This window comes from Mauremys mutica, chromosome 5, assembly GCF_020497125.1.
Source record: "Mauremys mutica isolate MM-2020 ecotype Southern chromosome 5, ASM2049712v1, whole genome shotgun sequence".
Classification (NCBI taxonomy): Eukaryota; Metazoa; Chordata; order Testudines; family Geoemydidae; genus Mauremys; species Mauremys mutica.
In genome coordinates, this window is record NC_059076.1 from 31,335,863 (window position 1) to 31,359,967 (window position 24,105).

Here is a 24,105-nt window from a genome sequence, read left to right on the forward strand (position 1 = left end):
ATGAATTGTTACACTGTTTCATGATTGGTTAATCCATCTGAAAGCACTGTAATCCTATTGGATGTTTTCTAAGGAGGCTAGAGTCCTCATCGCTTTAACTGGGCATACAGTATATGTCTGTGAAAGATCACAGAGAACCAAACCATGGAGAACTGTATGAGAGCTGGGAGCTCTATTGAGAAAAACTATGTTTTAGGTCTAAATTATTTTGATCCTGACCAAGAATTTTACAAAGAAGAAGAAGAGGATAAATAATGAAAATATTACTAACTGAGGTCTGCGAAACAATGGTTAATGTTAACCAACTCTCAAACACTGTTAGAAAACTTAGCCTAAAAATTACTCTGATATAGAAGAGGCCTGGCAGCAGCCTAACCAATAATACAACCCCAATAGGGGTGCAGAAAGGGCAGAGGCTCCTGTGAATGGTAGGGCAAGGGGATACTGAGACTTGGAGGCAGCCAGCTCCAGGCTAGAAAGGAGGACCCTGAGAGTTCCTATCAGGGGCAGCTCCAGGCACCAGCACGCCAAGCGTGTGCCTGGGGCGGCAAGCCGGGGGCGGGGGGGCACTCTGCCGGTCGCCGCGAGAGCGGCAGGCAGGTTGCCTTCGGTGGCATGCCTGCGGAGGGTCCGCTGGTCCCACAGCTTCGGCGGACCTTCCGCAGGCATGCCGCCGAATACGCGGGAACAGGGACCTCCCGCAGGCAAGCCGCCGAAGGTAGCCTGCCTGCCGTGCTTGGGGCGGCAAAATACCTTGAGCCGCCCCTGGTTCCAATCTGCTCCTGGGATCATTACAGCCCTTCCAGGCTCCACTCCCTGTTCTCCAGCCTGACCTCAGGAACCACAACAGCTGCTCCAGCCCCTCTGAATCCTGTGCCTCTCCCCCCACAGGGGCTTTCATGAATGTAAGTGGAGTCCCCACAATACTTCCACTGTGAGGGCACTAGCCCCTCTTGCCCTCTGGTTGCACCACCTGAGAAAACCATATTTGAACTTTGCAGAAAGCGTTACTGTAAGTTAATCAAAAAAACTATGAATTATTACAGGGAACCTGTGAAGAAGGCAGAACATTCTTTAGCCTTTACAAAAATTTTATTTTATTTTATAGAAATCTAACCAGTGCTGGTGCATGTTATGTAAATAAGAATTGAGAAGTAAGTGTGGAAGCAGGGGAAAGGGCTGGAAAAAGACCCTGCTGTGGAGCAGAGAACTAGACACTCATGAAAAATCTTTGTGGGAACATGATAAAACAAGAACAGATCAAAGAAAGGTACAAGGATGGATTGCAACAGAAGTGTAAGGAGCATGCAGACCTCTCAAATGAAGTTTTATTCACAAGCGAGCCTGAGCACAGAACTATTTGTGAGCCATGCTTACTCAGCATAGATTTCTGTCCTTCTCTAGTGTCTAGACCAAACAAAATTTAATGTATCTGTTCAGCCTTTGAGCTAGCAAGTGAGGGTTTTTCAGCTGAGGCATCAAAGGCTCAGATTGTAGATCTACAGGTCCAGGTTTCAATCCCTCTGTCAATACCCCATGCAGGCAGGGGCGGCTCTAGGAATTGCGCCGCCCCAAGCAGGGCGGCACGCCGCGGGGGGGCACTCTGGCGGTCGCCGGTCCCGCGGCTCCGGTGGACCTCCTGCAGACGTACCTGTGGATGCTCCACCGAAGCCGCGGGACCAGCGGACCCTCCGCAGGCATGCCTGTGGGAGGTCCACCGGAGCCGCCTGCCGCCCTCCTGCGGCACACCGCCCCAAGCGCGCACTTGGCACGCTGGGGTCTGGAGCCGGCCCTGCATGCAGGGATGGCAAAGAACATCTCCAAAATAAAATAAAAAAGTTGTAGTGGACAGATAATGACTGGGAGCAACTCACCCATCAGCAAGCAGATAACAAGTAAAGTTTGCCTAAATACAAAGTGTTCTTGACTGGACGAACAAAGCCACCCCTTCGGGGTATCTTGTGATTTACAATGACATAGGGTAGAAGAGAGAAGAGTAATCTACTTATTGTTCTACTGAAATTTTGTGTTTCCATGAAATATTTACTTTTATAACTTTTAATGTGGAAGTAACATAAGTCATAAATTGGAAGACCCTGGGAACTGATCCCCATTTAAGATAAGGCCCCTTTACTCTACTATACAAAGTGTAAATTTATTTTATTTAAGGCTTCTTTCTTGCCAGAGTGAGGTAAAGGGATTTTAGTTTAAATGACAGTGATGCCCCATGTGATTATCATTGCAGTAATTAAGGGTAATACAATAACAGTGATAATTTATAAAAACAAGTTTTACCTGTACATATATCCTAAAGTAAAAAATGGTATATCTATCTAATCTTTTGCATAAAGGTTGTGTGACTAGAGCACCTGTGGAAAAGTTAACAGTTGATCTATGTGCATTGCTTGTTTGTAATCAATTATTCAGAAGTCTCTTACACAAAACAGCATGAACATATATATTCCTAAACAGCATATGACTCTGGTGGAAACAATTGCTTGCATTATTTTGCATTACTATCTGTTCAAGTCATATTAATATTTGAATCATCTTTGAAAGAACAAAAATGTAAGTCTATTGTCCAAATGCTGAGTAGGAATATTGTTAACAATTATTAGATATGTGCTATATTTCCAAATAATAAATCCTAGTGAGAAAGAAACATAGAATTGTTAAATTATTTCAATATCTGATTGTCTGTGTTACTGCATGCCCAAACGGAAATTATCTGGGCAAATCTGTGTTATGTGAAGGGATGATATCCTTCATGCCACCTCCACCCTTTAAAAATATCATCAAGCTTGCCTGTTCTACTTTATGAATATTTATTATTTTAGCTTTGTTAATTAATTGGTGCCCAGCTTGGTTCTAATTGGGAATTTGATAGTAGTCCTTGCTCATTTTAACAATTGTGTGCATATACGTGAGGGCAGAATTTGATCCTGAGTGCATTAGTTAGACTATATATCCGGATTAATCAGCATCAGGGCAAACTGCCACACCATGGTGAATATATGGCAGAATATAAAAATATGTCTATGCTACTTAACCTGAACTGAGAAAATTGTGACTCAGTTGATAAAGTTAAGCATTTCAGTAACATACCTACACTGCATTTTTAGAAACAAAGTGGGATCTTAGTGTTCTGATATGCATGTCAAAATGTCTGAAATGATTTTTTTTGTTTGATTGTTTTTGATTGGTTTTTTTTCCCCCCTAGCTCACAGTTATTCCGGTAGAGTGGGAGTCCAAGTTCTGGGCAAATACTGAAAAGCTGAAACATGCATATGTGGATCTATACTGTACATACATGGGTGTTTATTATTTAGTTCTCTTCTTCACAATGTGTATTGCACTGCAAATTGGGACACTGGTCAGGATGGGTCAGGGTTCTGAGGGGAAGGAATTTTTACCTAGGTCAGATTGGCAGTGACCTTGGAGCACGGGGTGGATTGCCTTCCTCTGCAATGTGTGGGTGCAGGTCACTTGCCACACATCTGGGTATATCTTATTTAATCATTTCCCTAATTGCAGGGACCTCAAGCACTGGTGCACGTTGGTGCCTCCTATTCACTACCCGTGGTACATAATAATCTAACCTCCTGTGTTTACTTTGGCCTCAGTTCCATTGGGTTTGCGTGCAGGTGCTTGGTGGTGTCAATGGCCTACAACATACAAAAGATCACACTAGATGTCCTGGTCATAGAGTTGAAGGCCAGAAGGGATAACGTTTTTAAGAATATACATTTTATTTCTAAAAAATATTAATGAAACATTTCCAAAATCCCGAGGCATTTTATACTGACAGACCAAGTCCCCAAGAACCTCTCTTTACTGATTTAAAAAAGTTAATAGCTTCAAGTTACCTGATAATCAGCTGGTCCAGGAGTACAGAAAGCTCCCCTCTTAAAAACATATAGAGGTCGAGGTGCTGAAGATCCAAATGCTCCTTTCTTTGTACTCTCCAAGTAAGCTTTTTTAAAATTCTCTCTTTCAATACTATAGTTGAGAATATTATAGAAAGCTGGACCTGAAAAAGTCACAGTAGAGTTATGAGCCACCATCATAGTTTTGATTTTTTTTATCATAAATAGTCATTTAGAAATACATTATCTTTTAATATTCATTTAAAAATTGTTGTGTTTTCATACTGTAATGAAATTGTCTCAATCAATAAAAGCACAGGGATGCCATACATTTACTGACCCACATCTGTGAAGTTATCTGCCAGTTATACAAACGTATGGACCCTATGGTCTGAAGGATTTTGATGTGCAAAATGACTAATTATATTTCAGTAATATATACAGTAATCATTCTTAAAGGCTTTCCTATTTTGCCTTGGATAACTAAATAACTACCTCAATACTAGCAGTGTCAGTTTAAAGTCCTGTTCAACCACCCTTACACAGACTGAGTAGTCTCTTACTCTGCAAGTAGCCCACTGGACATGACAGCAGTTACCCAGGACAGGCAGCACTGGTATTGCAGTATTGTTGATTTAGTGAAGAATGGGACAGCAGTTTAATAAGTGGGACTATTGAAAGAAAAACGGCCTACTCAACATGAGTAAGGGTGGCAGAACAGAACATGAGGTGAAACTCATCCACGGGCAAAGGGCCTAGACAAGGCATATACACCACTTAAGTCCTCAAAATAGAACATTGCAAAAGGGAGAGTTGTACCCTCAGTAAACACCTAGGGAATGTGACACATACAGGAATGTCATTAGATATTAGAAAACAAAAAAATATGTTTAGTGACAGTTAAAGCTGCAGCAGAACACACCACATCCACCCAAAACCTTAAAAACATGGAAATAAGAAGTTAAGGGGAATGACATGTGCATTCCTTTCCATTTTCATACTGACTACAATGCTATTGATAATGCACTCTAATGCTCCATAAGGCTTTACTTCCATCTCCAACAAAGTCCAAAATTAATATATATCATAACTTCATCAGATTTGCACTCAGTTTTGCAAAAAAAACATTTACAGTGACCTGTATCAACAGACAGCACATATGACTGTCACACATTCAGCGTAGTAATCACTCACCTCCCAAAATATTCCACAGTGAGGGGGATAGAAGAGGGAGAGAATTGGGAGTGGAACCATATATTGGAAAGTAATATTTTCAAGAGATGCTTTTTCAACACAGTAAGGGGTTTAAGAGACATTGAAGGATGTTATGTCCATAATGGTGAACTTTAAGTTATTTTCCCTTTTTTTCTCTCTCTCTCTCTCTCACCCTTCTAAAAAGAAAACAATCTAAAACCCATCTGGATGCACACAGAAGGATTCACCAAAGTGTTGGGGAAGAGGGCTATAAACAAAAGACAGACCCCTAAAGCGTCTGTCATCAGTAGATAACATTTGCCCTGAATATGGACTTTGTGATACTCTAATTAAAGCATTTCTTCTTCTAGGGCCCTGCAGTGAGGAGTGCATCAGCGGGATAAATAGTTTTACCTGGCTATGTCCTTACCAGGCAGGAAGTAAGGAACAAAAACCTCATTGGCAGTTGTTAAATTACTATATACTATATAACATCAGGCAGAACCACACTCTCCATGTTAAGATAGTGGATGTTGGGTATTCTGCTGCTATGAAAAATCTACAGAGTCTACACTTCGCACAGAGAATCCTTATTAAATAAAAGCACAAATAAAAAAAAAACACTCCCCACAAATGCAATTCATATTCTGTTTATTTTAGCTAGGATTTCTATAAGATCAGTAAACCCAACAGGTGCAAATAATATTGCCTACATTTATCACTTTGAACTAACAGTATAAAATTACCTGGAAACACCAAGCTAACAAAATCTTGAATAGAAGACTACATTTGTTTCCCTTTGGGCTCCTTCCAGATTTCAGTATAAATAAGACTGCTGTTTGATATGTGTATTTTGCCCAAATGCCTACTGTATTTTAATAATACTTTTTAAGATTAATTGCTAACTTCCTTGAATATCAATCTGCCTAATATCGGGTCATGTAAACTGAATGCCGACAGTACTTGGATTAATTGCAAACCTGGTGTTTTTTCTAGCCTGGAGTCTTGAGTGAACCGAACTGTAGTTTGACCAAATGGGATCTTTTTCATTCCTGATGTTTTATTCAAGGATTCAAGAGCTGAGCGTGGTTCATTATATGTACCAGGAGCTGGGGTGATTGATTTCACATGTACAAACCTCTAGAGAAGCACAGGAAAAAATATGCCAATGACAACCTGCAACACATTTAGAAACTATATGGACAGAAAGTGCTTACATCAGTATAGCAACATATAGGGTCTCATTTCTTTCTTAATGAAGTGAAGATAATTTATATGTAGTAACTAATATCTTGAATCTATCTGGACATATAGGACCTGATTTTCAAAGAAGGGAACAAGTGCAAATGTCACTTGTATGTTTACCAATATTCAGCTTCTGTATAGCCACAGTCACTTAGATATCTGACAGTTTGCACAGATATGTACTCAGTCTGCACATGCACAAATGTTATAGGTCCAGGTAAAAACACATGCCCAACTTCGAAAATCAGACTCCTCATATACAACTTTTATCATCATTGTCTGTACAATACATATATACATACACACACACACACACACTAATATGGCTGTACTTGTGTGTGTGTATGAAGTAATTCAAATTATATAGTTATAGATAGATAGATAGATATGTAACTAATTTGAATTACTTTATACACGCACATGAGGATAGATATACAGATCTAATATGAATTACTTCATACACGCACATAAGTACAGCCATATTAGTAGCCAGTAAATACACAACACAAACATAATGGGGAAGAAGAGGCCAAATTTCTGTGCAAGTACATCATAATAGTCTCATAATCCTATATGAGGAGATATTAACTGTCCACACAGAAGATATAGGGGATTGCTTTTATGTTCTCATCCAAAACATCTACAAATAGTGGTGGTCAATTGATTTATCTTGGAGAGATTAAATCAAATTTGATGACTGAGCCAAGGGATTACCCCATTTTTCTCTATGCTCCCTCCCAAAAAAAACCCCATCAGCTAATTCACAACTAACTTGAAATGAAAGTGTGAAGTAAACTTCAATGTGCAGGAATTTAGACACGCAGGGATGAATTTTCAAAAGGGCCTAAGTGACTTAGGGCTTGTCCACATGACAAATTACTATGCTGCAAGTCAGGATGTGAATCTACAACACTCCAACTTGCCCTGAAGCAATGATACGGGTGGACACTGCTACAGTTCAATGAAAAGCATGAAGTGCCCTTAGATGCACAAGTCCCACTGAAAGTCAATATGCTCCTAAGTCACTTACGAGTTTTTGAAAATCCTAACCACAATTCTAACTACTGTAATTAAAATCATAAGGAACAGGTGGTTATTTACCCTATGCAGTAACGGAGGTTCTTCAAGACGTGTCCCCTTATGGGTGCTCCCCTGTAGATGCGGTAGCACCTCCTGCGCCTGGGATCAGAGATCTTCTCTAGCAGTGCCCACTGGGCTGCACATGGGCTCCTCCCCATCTCACACCATGAGCGGTGTCCGTATAGCACTGTGCAGTCCAACTGCCCTCAGTTCCTTCTCTACCACAGAGTCTATCTTTAAACTCCAAAGCAAAGAGGAGGAGGGTGGGGAGTGGAGCACGCATAAGAACACACATCTTTTTTTCTTCAAGCAGTGTCCCTATGGGTGCTCCACTATAGATGACTGTAGATGAGTGCCCATAGATGGAAGGCCAGGGCTTCGCAGTGACATGGGTAATTGCATAGTGTTGGCTAAAAAAAGTCTGTAAGTGCCCAGGTGGCTGCTTGGCAAATGTCAGTAACTGGCACGTTGCTCAGAAAAGCAATCAAGGTGGACAGTGAGCAAGCGGAATGTGTTCAAGTTCCAGGTGGGGGTTGCAGTTTGCGTCATTGGTAGCAAAGGCAGAGGAACTCCAAGATCCATTTAGAGAGACATTATTTGGATATGATCTTTGATCTCTCTACAATGGAAAGGAATAAGTGTGCCGATTGTCTGAAAGATTTGGTTCTGTCAATGTGAAAGGTTAATGCTCATCTGACATCCAATGTGGGCAGCATGGCTTCATGTTGGTTGCCATGTGGCTTTGGGAAGAAAGAAGGAAGGTGGAAAGGTTGGTTTAGGTGAAAAGAGGATGGCATCTTGGGTAAGAATTTTGGGTGTGGTCATAACATGACCTTGTCTTTTTGAAAGACTGTGAACAGAGGGTGTGCCATGAGAGCACCTATCTCTACTACCTCTCCGGCGGATGTGATGGTGATGAGAAATGCTGTCTTCATGGATAGATGGGTGTAGGAGCACGTTCCCATGAGCTCAACTAGAGGGCCTGTGAGACAGTACAGAACTAGGCTGGTATCCCAGGGTAGGGGTCACATATTTGAAGGTAAAGGTTCTGAAGGCCCTTGAAGAATCTTTTTGTGATGGGTGGGTAAATATGGAATGACCATCTATCTTGGGGTGGATTTATTGTTCAATGACAGGTGATCTAGAGACTGAAGAAGACAGAGATCATCTTTGTGTCTGCTTCAGCTCCATGGGCAATTTGGAAAAGTTTGCCCTATATGCAGCCCCTGGTTCCCAATAGGGCCAATGTGGAAGAACTGGCATATGGGCTTGCATCCATGGGGGTCCATATCAGGGACCTGGTTCAGTTCTGATCATTGGGTATCGGAGATGAGAGGATGGTTCTCTGTGTGTGTCTGCTCTTGATATGATGGAGGACTGCGTGCAGTGGAGTACTCCTCTTCTTCCTCCTCTTCCTCCTCACTCAAGAACGTCCTCAGTTTGGAAGTAGAGTGCTGTTGGGTCGACTGATGACTGCGCTAATGGTGAGCACCACATAGGAGAGATATCGGGGCCAAAGTCTGAGGCTGGTTGCACAGAGCTCTCCATGAGTAGAAATTTTAGCCTCAGTTCACAGTTCTTTCTGTACCAGGCTTTCAAGTTGAGGAATTGGGTACACTTCTGAGAGACATGTCCCTCACTGAGGCAGCATATGCACTGTGAGTGACCATCAGTCATGGGGATGGCCTCACGGCAAAAGAGGCATCTCTTAAATCCAGGAGATCCAGGCATAACTCGTGCAGGGAGAGCTTCCCAATCAGGAAGAGCATAGAAAAAAGGAAATTTACTCTAAGCTAAAGAGTAATAGGGAGAAAAGGGCAACAGGGTTTTTGTTTTTTAGGGGGAAGAAAATTAAGGAAACAGCTGGTATCTACAATTAACTATAATGGAAACACTACTATTATTGCTATTACTGAAGACATGGGATGGTTGAAGGGCTCTGCTCAGGATTCTGTCCCAGATCAAAGGTGGTTGAGAAGGAAGTGAAGACATTTGGACCACACAACACTATATAGATGCCACTCATGGCACAAGATAGGGAGAAGCGCATGTGCAGCCCAACTGGCACTGCTACTGAAGATCTCCCAGGCACAGAAGGCACTATCACACCAACACTGGAGCACCCATAGGGACACTACACGAAGAACAACAAATGTTCAACCATGGGTTCCTAAAGTTAGGCACCCAAATCCATATTTTGTCATCTAAATAAAAAAATGACCTACTTTTCAGAGCACTTTTCACCATTGTAAACCACTGATTATTCAAGAGCTAATTGTGCTCAACACCTCTGAAAATCAGGCAGTCTCTTTAGGTGCCTAAATATGGCTTGGCACCTAAATTTAGGCATCCAAGATGGCAAATTTTGGTATAAGCACACCACTGAAAAATTCTCTCTAAAATATACAAAATATTATAAATGTTCCTCTTGTAATAGCAAACGTTTAACAATCTTCAAAAACAAACGTGCAGAACTATACAAGATTATTTTCTACATGAGTTTAATAAATGTAATTTCTAGTTCATATATTTGATGGAACACAAAAAATGAAACAGGAAAACTGAATAAAGTTATACCTACTTATAAAGATTCTGAAGACACACACCCCTTGAATCTTTGCTCTCATATAGCAATGATTTTAAGTAAATTCTTGATGCTGAATTAAGTCACTCTAGCAGCCTTCCTAAGAGAATTTCCATGAAGTTGTTTAAACTAAATGGATGGAGAATTTATTTAGATTCCTCTGTCTTTTGGGACACCTGACAACATTTTTGGTGAGTAAAAATAAAAATTAGATGTATGCCATGCATGGAATAGACCAACTGTGGCTTGCATAAGATGTTGTTTGAGGAAGGAAGTAAATATGAATGGAAGGAGAAGATAGTGAATGAAAGGGATGACAGGAAAAGAGAGAAGGAAAGGAAATTAAAGAAAAACCATGACCATACATTAAATATGATAAAAAATCATCAGAAGATATAGTCTGCAAATTCAAAGTGTAACACCATATCAAAGTTTCACTCTTACAATTTATGATGTCACCAGAACCTCTCAATGAAAGCAGAGTGTCATAATTCATAGCTACCTCATTTATTCTCGGTACAGTGTAATAATCTTTCTTTTCCTCAGCAATTGACAGCTGAGGGTTTGTGGGATGGGTGGTAGATTGTGATTTAAGAGCTAACTCAGTCAGTTATTCAGCAGAGGTCTTATGCATACTGTACGTTTTGTATTAGCTCTGAGTTTTTCCTTAAATTTTAAGAGTCATATTCCAAAGATCTGAAATTTTGTAGATGACCACATAGTCATGAAATATAGCCCCTGACGTGCTAGTAGCTGCGAATTCTTAATTAGCAGTGGGATTATGGTTATATTAAATTATTCTACATATATTCTTTATACATAGAGGCAGCTGTGAATAGAAGGATTATTGTAACTCCATCAAGGGATTTTGATGATATCATAAAGTATGGAAACAAATATCACATAGTCTGTATAGATGTTAGAACACTGAGATGGCATCAGATCCTTGTTTCATAAATTGGCTGTTTGTTATTTTGTATTGCGGGTGGTGCTCATAGCCTGTGGCTGCCTTAGGATTTCTACTCTACAAGGCCTTTTCCAGTTTTTAAAAACTTTTTCAAAGTTCCATTTCTGGTACTGAAAATGTCCAGGTTTAGTTTCTCCTCAAAAATAAATATTGTGGAAAGTCTAAGCAAGAATTCTTCAGCTATTTTAGAGAATGAAGAGATTGAAAATATTTACTATTATAAAAATAAATCTGCAACTATTTTTAACATCTCAAAGAAAGGGATGGAAACTTCAGATTTGGCACAAATATATCAGATTATACATGTACCTTTCAATAGTTCTGTGAAAACACATTTGAATTTGGCAGTTAGAAGAATTTTTAAAAACAATGTTTGTACATGTGCACTGATTTTACACAGCCACAAGAAATTTTCATTCACCACATCCCAGTGTTATATTCACATAGGACAAATCTGATTAACGGGTGTAATTTGAAAGGTATTTACTGTCTGTGAAAGTGCAGATGGAGCCTCATTCATATTTTATTTGGAAATGTGTACAAAATGAAGTGGGTTCATGTATGCATATGTTTATTTTTATATATATGCATACATTATACACTCATACACATCCCTAAATATATATGCATATCTATCTATAGGATAGATATGTATACTCACACACATACAATTCTACATATCTTTCTATACATACATATACACGCGCACACAGATCAAAATACAACACAGAGAAAGAAAAAATCATTTACTAATCATGGCTCACAGTACAATTATAATCTCCTGCGGATTATGCAGTTAATTATTTTTTCAGGCAACTATGACCAAGAAAGTACAGAAGAAAGAAAAATACTCTACTGCCACTTACTTTGGACTGTGAAAGAAAAGGAGCACGTGGAACTTCATTTCCATTCTGTGCTATATTCTCCACCTTCTGAAACTGACTTTTTATTTCATATTGTCCAGGTCCTGGAACACCCTGAAGAACATAAAAAGAGAAACACTTAACACCCATTAGAGAAGTGCCCACAAGTACACTTCAGGCCAGGGGACAACTAATTAAATATCTGAACCAAACTCACTGGGTTAAAAGTGACCACTCACTATGAAATTATGAACACTTAATTAAAAGACAAACCTAAAGCAAATGTTAAACAGCTAATAAAGAAAACAAGCAAAAATCTTGTGACAGTTTCCAAGATCTCAAAAAAAAGATCCCCTGCAACTTTGCTGCCCTCTACTGACAGAGCTCAGTACTTCATCCACAAGCAGTACACAGCATATTTAAATACTGTAGAAAATATAAAATATTTAATATTTTGTGATTTTATTCTTTTTCCATTTAGAGGGATTTTTCTGGCATATTTATGAATCAAAGTTTTCTTTGTAAAGTTTTTTTCCCATTTAATTATTTAATTTAACTATTTGATACTTAATATAATCTGTTTAATAAAAGAAAATATTGCTCTTTTTGCACAAGACTGCGTGTACTTAATGAGTGTACGCTAGATGTAGGTAGTCCTTTTAGTGACCAATTACTAATGATTCATTGTCTAGCTCTATGTGTGTCTTCCATTTTACAATATAGAAAAGATTTTGCATCTGCAATATTCATTTACATAATTACAACATAAATTTTAGTTAACTCAAGAGTCACAATACATTCTGAATTTCTAATAAAAGGAAGCAGGACTGCTCTATAGGGACAAACAAGAACTAATTAAATGTAAGAAGCTTTAAATCAACTAAACATGGTACAAAAATATTACATGGCTAAAGAAGATAGAAAAATAACTCTGAAATTGATCAATTACAGAAATGAAAAGGACATTGTGCTTTGGATTATAAATGATTCAAAGCAGAAAATTAAACAGTGACAATAAACACTTCATTAGAAAAATGTTGCACCAGTTGCCCTAACATATGTTAGCAAACCAGATGCTGGGGAAAAGAGCATTGCTTTTAATGTAAACTTATAAGGTTCAGGAAAAATCTGACGAAGTGGGTATTCACTACGAAAGCTCATGCTGCAATACGTCTATTAGTCTATAAGGTGCCACAGGAATTTTTGCTATATTTTTGCTATATTTATCTTTTTTTTTTTTTAAAAATCAGAAAAATGTACTGCATTTACAGAGAATATTCCCAAGCATCAGCAGCAACACTACTGCTGAGGAGATAGCCAGCACATCATGCTGATTCTGTGTTACACTGTTTGCAAAAAGGAAAAGGCAGCACTCCCCTCCCCAACAAAAGATAGCCCTCTATGGGAACATAAGCACAAATATGCAGCCAACCTCTGTCATGAGAAAATTATCTTATGCTATTATAGTAGCACCAGAGAACTATTACTTATTTGTTTGTAATTTCATAGATGTTGTTTGATGGATGGTAAATTGGACAACGAGCCCCCAAACTATGCAGTTGTATCTAATACCTAGATGTGATTCAACTTACTCAGGAAAGCATCAATTTAAATCACTGGATATTTTGCCTGACTAAGTGGTACAGGATTGGGTAGAAAGACAGAACTTTCAGCAGCTAATAAGAAATCTCATGACAGGATGCTATTGTAAAATACTATAAATGGATAAAGTGACGTTTGTACATACAACTGAGTATTGTGATAAAATATAGAAAAATGTGATTCATTTAATAAACAATGACATATTTCTATATTATGAATTTTCCCTAACATCTGGCTAGCAAAGTTTGTTTATGCTACAAAAATGAATTTAATTTAATTTAATATATTTTTTAAATTAAAAAAAATCTGTAGTAAGTACAACATTCATTGCAGCAGGCAGGAATTTATTTTGTTCTGAGTAGTTTGCTAAAAAAAGCTAGAATTATTATTTAAAAAGCTTGACAGATTTTAGTTACCATTCTCTTACTTTTACCTAGTCACTGAAGTGATATTATTACAATATGATCTGTCTCGTAGAATCATTTGTCTTGAAATGGAGTACTTAATATTTTATACAGGTTTCATCAGAATATTTTCCATTTCTGGGATGAATGTGTAAGAAACATACACAGAGGTGTAACAAGACAGGACACTTTTAAAACAAACAGCAAACTCATGTATATGTAAATATTCAATTAAGTTTCTTGTAGCTTGTGCCAGTTTCCAGAAGACCTAAATACACACACTTCATCTACTGTAAGTAGTATTAGTGACGCATATACACTGGAGTTAATAAGTCTGGCCAGTTTCAGTGGCGGACATAATTGAAACTCATCCATGGCCCCACTCCCAGCCTGCACCCCCATCCAGAGTCCTCACACCCCTGCACCCCAACTCTCTACCCCAGCCCTGAGTCCCCTCCCACATTCCGAACCCCTCAGCCCCACCCCCACCACATGTATTTTGTTATGTGCACCGATATGAAGGTTGTGTGTCACACATCACCTCCATATTGGTGCACATAACAAAATTCATTCTGCACCTGGGTAGAAAAAATTAGAGGGAACACTGATCATCAGGTTCATGGCAGAATTGCAGCATCTAGTGTGTCCTGTAGTTCATCATGCTGTCAATAATACTTTCATTATACCGACTTATATATCTTCTTTTCCACAGGTGAAACCAATACGAGGTGTCACAGTGTCTTAATTTTGCATTTGTCTCCTAGGTAAAGGACAACTGGCTTAAACTCAACCTGGGCAAGACTGAAACAATGCTGATCAGAAAAGTTTTCAAGAAATAGCTGAGACATCATTCTCTCAATCCACTGAACATCCACTGCTCATCAATGTGGTGTGAAGTCTTCAGGTCTTTAGTTTAAATGGTTAGGTCAGTGACAAAATGCCTTCTTCCACCTTTCACTTCTGAAGAAGCTCTAACCCTTCTAAGGATTAAAACAGATGGGGAAGCTTACCAGTCCTGATAGTTATATGTTGTCATTCATGTTGATATCACATGGGCAAGTGACATTGTATCATATTATGTGATGGGACATGGAAGAGAATGAAAGCAAAAGGAATAAATACATCTGAAAGGAATCCACATCCTCAAAACCAACCACACAAAAGTGTTTTGAACTCATAGATAACTTGTCCCTAAAGTCAGACAGTCAGTCCCACTGTAAATAATATTTAGATAGTACAGGTTGATAGATATCCTAACCTATAAGTAAGCTGATGAATAAACTTTTTTCCCAAAAAAGTGTCTAGACTCTTTGGTTCTTTTTTTTTTGGTAGTTGACTTTCCCAACTTTTTGACTTTCCATTTGCAGCACTAATGACCCATGAAGTTGGAGGATGAGTATAAAAATACTCATAACCTTTGGACAGTACTTGATATCTCTGAACAGCACATTCTGAAGTCATTCAAACTGAGGCAGAGATAGCCCAAAGATTTTTTGCCTAAGTTTCCTTCATTTACAGGGAGGGAAATTATATTTTGAGATGCTAGTTGGAAAATATCAAATAATTTGTATGACTTTTCCTGTACAATTTCTAGTGGGACTTCCAATGTTTCTGCTACATGCCTCAATAATTCTGGAAAGGTTTTTAAATCATCTATTGTTGCAGGCACCGTGTATAAGATAGTTTTGTCATATGAAGAAGAATGCGGAGGACCAAAGGAAGCTTTCTGGTGGATGAACACCTCCTCATCACTATAATTCTGTTGTTCTACTGATGCCATCATTTGAGTAGGAGAATGATGCAACACTCGAGAACTTGAATTAAATGACGTACATGTTGTCACAGATCCAAGCAAGCACCCCTTCTTGGACACCCATCAGGACTGCTCTGAGAGGGGAATCCAAGATTTTGTGCTCTGGATCCTCAAGGTGTTTCAAGCTCCTGGAGCCTGCATAGAGTTTAACCACTGTCTCAAGCTCAGGGTCTGTAAGCACACTCTCCAGACACAGATCTGCCATCTGGCACCCTCCTCCAAGCACTGGAACCCACTGTTTAGCTGCCTGGCCCCTCTGCATGGCATTGACCCTTTAGACTCACCAGTACTTGAATGCACCCCTTTTCCAGAACTCCACCTAAAGGTGTGAAGCTTCTTGCTTATAGTTTAACTCTCACAGAGGCATGCACTAGTTTTGAAACAGCCAACATACACACACTTTTCCCAGTCTAACATCTTTATGCTCTTTTATATATATTCATATAAAGCACAGATGAGTACAAATCACACAAAACAAACACTAAACACATGGCCCTGCCTCAGGTTCCTCACCACTCCAAGAATTTTTTAAGCTGGAGTCTGAGTCCCTGGGACCATCTGGGTACAGGAAAGTGGGCTGGAGCCCCAAAAGTACTGCATGCTGGATGACCTCTCCCTCCTGGGCTGGAGAAAATGGCCACCCAGCAGACCAGACTCCGCCTTTTAAAACCTTCAGTATGCTATGTCAGATGACACCCTTTCCAGTTTCCCCACATCAGCACCCACCAGGTGACTTTTTGCCATGGCAACTTCCTCCCATTAAAACAGTTCTTCTGGGGAGGGACGAGTCTTTTGCCTAGAGTAAAGAAATGTCCAATGACTGGGTAGTTAAGAGTCAACTATCCACTATTCCAGAGGATTGGAAAAGGACAAATATAGTACCCATCTATAAAAAGGGAAATAAGGACAACCCAGGGAATTACAAACCAGTCAGTTTAACAGGGTAACAAGCTGTGCAAATGGGAGGGAAGCGGTGGAAGTGGTATATCTTGACTTTAGTAAGACTTTTGATACTGTCTCACATGACCTTCTCATAAACAAACTAGGGAAATAGAACCTAGATGGAGCTACTATAAGGAGGGTGCATAACTGGTTGGAAAATCGTTCCCAGAGAATAGTTATCAATGGTTTACAGTCATGTTGGAAGGGCATAATGAGTGGGGTCCCACAGGGATTAGTTCTGTGTTCTGTTCAATATCTTCATCAATTATTTAAACAATAGTACAGAGAGTACACTTATAAAGTCTGCAGACGATATGAAGCTGGGAGAGGTTGCAAGTTCTTTGGAGGATAGGATTAAAATTCAAAATGATCTGGACAAACTGGAGAAATGGTCTGAAGTAAATAGGATGAAATTCAATAAGGACAAATGCAAAGTACTCCACTTAAGAAGGAACAATCAGTTGCACACATACAAAATGGGACATGACTGCCTAGGAACGAGTACTGCAGAAAGGGAACTGGGGGTCATCGTGGATCACAAGCTAAGTAGGAGTCAACAGTGTAACACTGTTGAAAAAAAAGAAAATATCATTCTGGGATATATTAGCAGGAGCACTGAAAGCAAGACACAAGAAGTAATTCTTCCACTCTACTCTGTACTTATTAGGCCTCAGCTGGAGTATTGTGTCCAGTTCTGGGTGCCACATTTCAGGAAAGATGTGGACAAATTGGATAACGTCCAGAGAAGAGCAAAAAAAAAAAATTAAAGACCTAGAAAACATGACCTATGAGGGAAGATTGAAAAAAACTGGATTTGTTTAGTCTGGAGAAGAGAAGACTGAGACATGATAACAGTTTTCAAGTACATAAAAGGTTGCTAGAAGGAAGAGGGAGAATAATTGTTCTCCTTAACCATCTGAGGATAGGACAAGAAGCAGTGGGCTTAAATTGCAGCAAGGGTGATTTAGGTTGGACATTAGGAAAAAGTTCCTGTCGGGGTGGTTAAGCACTAGAAGAAATTGCCTGGAGGTTTTGGAATCTCCATCATAGGAGATTTTTAAGAGCGGGTTAGACAAACACCTGTCAGGGTCGGTCTAGATAATACTTAGTCCTGCCATGAGGGCATGGGACTGGATTAGATGATCTCTCGAGGTCCCTTCCAGTCCTATGATTCTATTGTTATTCTTTTGCCACTAGCCATTGGAATTTTCAACCTAACATGGAAGCAAACAGACCATAGAGAAGGCAAAACGCTGCACATTCAAAATGGAGTTTTCAACCTCACAAAGACACATGAGGTTTATAGTCTCTCACAGAATTCATAAATTGAACAGACATAGTCCAAATTCATCACACACATATGTCCTGTGTATTGTGGGATAACTTGTCCCAAACTTGTGGGGGAACTTGCGGATACCATAGCTATAGGGACCAACATAGTCAAGGTAGAGGACCATATGGGTGAGACACATTCACCCAACTCAGAGGATACCTAGGAGAGTCATTAGGATTTAAACTTTTAAATTCAGAAGCCTCATTTGTGTTGCTTTTTCTATTATTCTTTTCTTTTTCTGACTTGGTCTGTTCTTAGGTGGATTCCCCCTGCTGGAGCTGAAGGGAATTAGAGCCAGAACATGCAAATATTTCTGCTGATGGGATAGCCAAAGGAGATTTTAAAACTCAAGTAGGCTTCTATTCTGACCCCTATTGTTATGCTGATGAAGAGAAACCTTCATTACAAGTAATCTCGGATCCTTCATAATGAGGTGATTTAGATGATAGAAAAATAGGAAACGTTGGCAATAAATGTGACTCGGGCTCTGGAGTTACTGTATTCTAAAAACAAGGGAAGACATCAAGGACTCCTTCATTATTGAGGAATCCTGTGCTTCATCTAGTTACTTTGAAATCTCCAAAGGCATTAAAACTGTCGCTGCTGAGAAAGACTGTGACCGTAACAATTTCTCAGTACCAACTGGCAAAGGATTCACTGTTCTGTAACCACAACTCCTATCACGCCTGACAAACTCACTATTCCTAGCACATCACTTTCATAATATTTATCCAGGAAGGATCATGTGAGGTGTCTAATAAAACCTTATGTAGATTAAGCATTGTAAGCCAACATGATGGAAGCCTGTTTTCATATGGAGTTAACACAAGTACATGAAGACAACTTGTAGCTAGCACATCAAGAAAAGAACCACAGAGGTTAGCCTAACTCTGGGGACAAAACAATGACAGCACAAAAAGGACAGTGCTTTTTGCATTCATGAAAGGTGATCCCAGCCATTTTGGCTGCTAAGGCTGGGAGAATGCTTGCGGTGAGAAACTACTTTAGACAAGGATTTTAGCCTGCTAAAGTTACATTTAGACTACAAAAAACATGTAATACTTTTTGCTTTATATGTAACCATTTCTATTTCCATTATCCTTATTCAGTATCTTAAATCTTTATCTTTGATAACAAATTTATGATTGTTTTCACTATAACTATATCTCAGTGCTGTGATGTTATAGAGAACCTGATGCTGAGTTGTAACAGTCAAGCTGTGCGTTTACTGTTTCCTTGGGGACAGAAAACCTGTTAACTTCTGTGAGCGTCCAGTGACAGGGGATGGATACTTCAGGAGGACTCTGCCAAAGGGGATCACGGGCTGGGGTATACCTACTGTTACCTTCAATGCAAAGTAAAGGCTTGCAGAGCCCTGAGGAAAATTTTTGGGTGGCTAATAGACTGGTGGTGTCCAGGAGCTGACATTCAGTTAAGCAAAAGTAAAGTAAAGTGAGGTAACAAGGTAACCATTAGTCCTGGGCACTCTGAGAAGCCATCACAGAGATTCCCTCATCAAAGATGGTACAGCTAAAGACGCAGCCAGGGAGGATCCTCCAGGTTTCCAGCAGTATTCAGCCAGACTGGTGCAAAGCAGATAGAACAGACTCAAAAGTCAATCCCAAAGTGTTCACAATAACTTTTCTACTCCCACAGGATTTTCAGTGAGAGGGATTTATTTGGTCTACTGGGTTTTTGATTTATTAATGAGATGCCTTAATAACCATCATAATATAGTTACACATATCAAAAGCTACTATGAGTAAAATAGTATTATATTATGAGCTCAATAATCTCTAGAGAAATAATATATACGGATATTATACCCACATAAGTATTACTTCAGTCCAATGAATTTCATCTTCAGCAGGTTGAATCAATACATGTTATAATTATACTACTAATGCAACTTCTGAATTTATTTCATAATGCTAAAGTGCTGCAGTCTGTACAAAAATGATAGCCAAATTCGTCAGTTTCATTCTAAAATTATAAATATTCAGCGTGAAAAGGCCTTAGGATTGAAATAAAACCCTTTCTATGAAACTTTACCTAATGAAAATTCTTTCCTCTGATAAGTATTTGATACTTACCTAAGCGATCTGTGTATTCACATAATGTAGGATTATGACTGATACCAACCTCCCAGCACTGTTTCTTCCTTTGCTGCCCCCCTTGACATCTTAACAGAACTTGAGAAATCTCCATTTTTTTCATCAAGCAGAGACCTCTTGGGAATCTAGATACAACATAGAAGTGTATGACCCTGCCACTACATTAGAAATGAGCTTACTTTTCAACTCCCAACATTTACTTTTTATTGATTGAAATATTTTAAAATCATATACATGCTGTATTCTACAAAGCTCAAAAATCACAGAAAACTATACATGTTCATAGTTTGGCACCAGCATAAGCTCAGTACAAATATATCCGTATGGGTCAATGCCTGAATCCCACATTCACATCAGCGAGAAAATGAATACAAAGCCAAAGAGTGTAGATAAACATGCATCTTAAAATGTCTCATCACCATTTGAAGAGTTCGGTGGAAAGAGGTCAAGAAGCCATATTTGACTGATTTTCAAAATTACTCAGCAAAATAACAAATTTGCTAAACTTAAACAGATATTTACATTGGCACATGTTAACCCCACTATTATTGAATGGGGACAAAGAAAATTGTAGATAAATGTATTATTAATAAATAATATAATAATATCAATAGATTTAACTATATATAGATATTCATCTTCAAAGCTCTGTACAAACGTAACTAATTCTCACAATAATCCTGTAAGGTAGGTATGCACTATTATCGTAATAAAAGTGAGTGGTTAGTTTGATGGCTAAGCCAGTCTGCCTGAACGTTCTTGTTGCTCCTGAAATATCTTGCAGAGAAAATAAAGCCACAGGTCTCTGAATAAAAAAGAATCACAAGCTTTTTCTCCCCCATGGTGATTTCTATAAGCAACTGTGGTGCTAATGTTACATCCCAACAAAATGGAATTGGTAGAGATGAGAGGAAGGAATTAACTAACTGCCAGGCCAATTACCCTGAGCTCCAAGAGACGGAAAATGAGGATAGACTCATGCGAAGTCCATTTCTCTTGAGAGTATCTGTTCACCATTTGGCTTTCCAACCTGAAAGATTATCAGTAAAAATTCAGGTCACAGGAAACCATTAAGAGGATTGCCTGAGAATTAATTGATGGTTAATTAATTAATTAATGGTTTTATGAAGCCAACAGGAAAAAAACAGTAGTATGAATCTGGGCAAGGTCACAAACCAGAACATTAACTGTAAGTGATGGCCCTGCTAGGACAGTAGAAAGGATTGAAGGAAGTTTATATATGGCGTTAGAGACCAGTCAACTGTATCTAAACACGATACCATCAAGCCTAGAAGCCGAAGGCCCAGACAAATACACAGCCTAGGAGTCCTATAAATCCAAAATAAGGTGTCTGAACTGGGAGAATCTGTCCTTTTAAGAATTGGTGGGGGGAGGGAGGGGGAAGGGGTGCACGTAAGAGAGAGAGATTCAAGTCATTTTTGGCCAGAAAAAGAGCTCTCAAGGTATATCTACACTATAATAAAAGACCCATGGCACTGTCTCTCAGAACCTGGGTCAAGGGACTCAGGCTCACAGGGTTCAGAGTATGAGGCTAAAAATATAATTGTAGAAGTTCAGGCCTTACAGGGTCTGAGAGCCTGGGACCCAGCTCAAGTCCACATGTCTACACTGCTATTTTTAGCCCTGCGGCCTGGGTCCCATGAGTCTCAGTTAACTGACCCAAGCTCTAAGACTCAGTTGTGCTGGTTATACATTGCAGTGTAAACACACCCTCAGATGCAACAAGTTTTGTGTAGGAGTAAGAGCACTCTTCTGAAAGTTGCTAATGCATTTGTGCTCATTTAAGACAAGCAAGTCTCTGTTAATCACACAGCTTGATGGTAAAAGGAGACTTTGATTAAAAGGCCATCTAAGTAGTAAAAAGTTCCTTTCAGATGAAGGGCAGCCACCAGCACGACAAGTCTTTGAAAACACTTTTGGGGCTGTGGCTGAACAAAAGTGTAGAGTGATGGATTGCAGATAATACTCAACAGTAGTATTTATCTCTTAAACAGTGATATTTAATTCTTACCTAAGATGCATGTGCCCAGCAATGAAAGAGAGAAGAGTCATGGGGCCAGAAGATGGGAATGTGAAGACATGCTTGCATGGAGTTATTTCCTTAATTAAAATGAATGTCTCCAAATAAAAGGAAAAATTCACTTTGCAGTTATGCAGGGAGAGGTTCAGAATCACACTTAGGTCACAAGATCCATTGTAGAGCCCAAGGATGATGTGGAGTGCCATGCACTCCATCCTAACACACTCTTCCTACTCCAATGTGCACCCTATGTGGATTGAGAAGAGCCAGCTACACCAACTGAAATTCTCATGTGGCTCTTTAAGACTACTTTCAAGTTGCTTTTTTTTCTGCTAAGGCAGCACTAATCAGATGGAGCCAGGCCAAGCATCTGGCCCATCATCTGAGACTAAATAAATACATTTTATCTATTAAAAACAACTCATCAAGGTCTTTCATAGTCTCATTGATCTCATAGTTGGTTTATTTAAAAACTTGAAAATGATCTGAAAAGACCAAAATGCCGGATTTCACTGAATCAAGACATGTTACTCAAACTAGTGCTTATTTCCATTCATTTTCTATTCTTAAACATGGTACAATATATCAACCATGAATGTAAGAAGTCAGTCTATAATATAACTGTGATGCATGACCAGAAAGGGTTAAACATCCTGCAAAATAAATGACTCAAATTCAACCCTTAAAGACTTGTGGGGAGATAACATTTATGTTTCTGTATATTTACATATGTATGAGTTGTGGTCAACAATGTAATCAACAGTCCCTGTCTATGCTATATTTTGATCATTCAAAGGTTAAAAGAACATTCTAACATTTAAATGAAGTGTAAACATGGGATATCTCTGTATTCATCTCTCTTTGAAATATATAGCAAATCATCAGTGAATGGTCTTGTGTTAATTTCTATAGCTAAGTACTGGTGATAGACTGCCTGATGGATAAATTGCCTTATGTGAATCTGTGTGAATAATTAACCAAGATGCTTAGGAAATAAGAGCCTGATGTCTCCCAAGGAACTCCAACTTGTCAAAGAAGACCTGTAACTATATAAAAGATCATTGGGACCTGATCCTATTTTATCTCAGATCTGCTTGAGGTTTCATTCAGGGGAAGCCTAAGCCACAAGGACTGAGATCCCAGTTCTGACTGGACCACCCTGAAATGTAAACATTGGACTATAACCTATGGACTACTGCAGAAAGAACTCTTTGCAACTACAAAGCTCACCATCTCTGCTATGAACCTGAACCTAAAGAATTGAACTTTTGTTTGTATGTATACTGATCTTTTAACCATACTCTCTCTCTCTCTCGTTTTTTTAATAAATTTTAGTTTGGTTAATAAGAACTGGCTGTATGTGTGTATTTGGGTAAGAACTGGAATATTTCCTCCCAGGGAGGTAATGTATCCGATCCTTTGGGATTGGTAGAACCTTTTCTTTTGTATGATGAAATAAGATTTTCAGATATCTTCATCATATTTGACTTGGGTACCTGGATGGAGGCCTGAGGTTGGGTTACTGTAAGAGAACTGTGTTGCTTGGACTTCTGAATAACCAGTGAGATATAACAGAAACTGTTTAGTGCTGGCTTGGTAAATCTAAGTATAGAACTATCCACCAGTTTTGGGGTTTGTCTGCCCCATTCTTTGCAGATCACCCTAATTGAGTGACCTCGGCTGGCTCCCCATTTGGACCCTGGTCACAGTGGCATAGTCGTGGTAGGATACACATTACCAAAAATTAATTGGGTTTTTGTATCAGAACCACATGCTTCTCAACAATTAAGTTTGATATTGGAGAGTTTAAGGGTTAAAATCAGTTACAGTGAGTGACCCAATGATCATGTAACGATCTTGACAGAAAAAGCCTTGAAGAATTGTGCTCACAGAGGGGGTTTTTTTGTTGTTGTTTTTTTTTGTTTGTTTTTTAAGTAAAAGCCTCAGAGCAGGAACTAAAAAAAAATCTGTTAATTGCCAGTGATAAGGAAGCAGACACAGCGAAAAAGTTTGCAGTGAGAAACCAGCATCAACTTGAACAAAAGCAAAAAATAGCT

At 39.0% G+C, this 24,105-nt stretch overlaps 1 protein-coding gene across 8 annotated transcripts in view; it reads right to left on the reverse strand.

Annotated features, from left to right (window-relative positions):
• STPG2 (sperm tail PG-rich repeat containing 2) overlaps positions 1-24,105 on the reverse strand; it is a 397,910-nt gene that overhangs the window by 303,660 nt on the left and 70,145 nt on the right. For all 8 annotated transcript variants that reach the window (XM_045017500.1, XM_045017505.1, XM_045017503.1 and 5 more), the window contains 3 exons: positions 11,803-11,913; positions 6,041-6,200; positions 3,867-4,030 (listed from right to left, as the gene is read on the reverse strand). In XM_045017500.1, the coding sequence (XP_044873435.1) occupies positions 3,867-4,030; positions 6,041-6,200; positions 11,803-11,913 (435 nt within the window). The remainder of the gene's footprint in view (positions 1-3,866; positions 4,031-6,040; positions 6,201-11,802; positions 11,914-24,105) is intronic.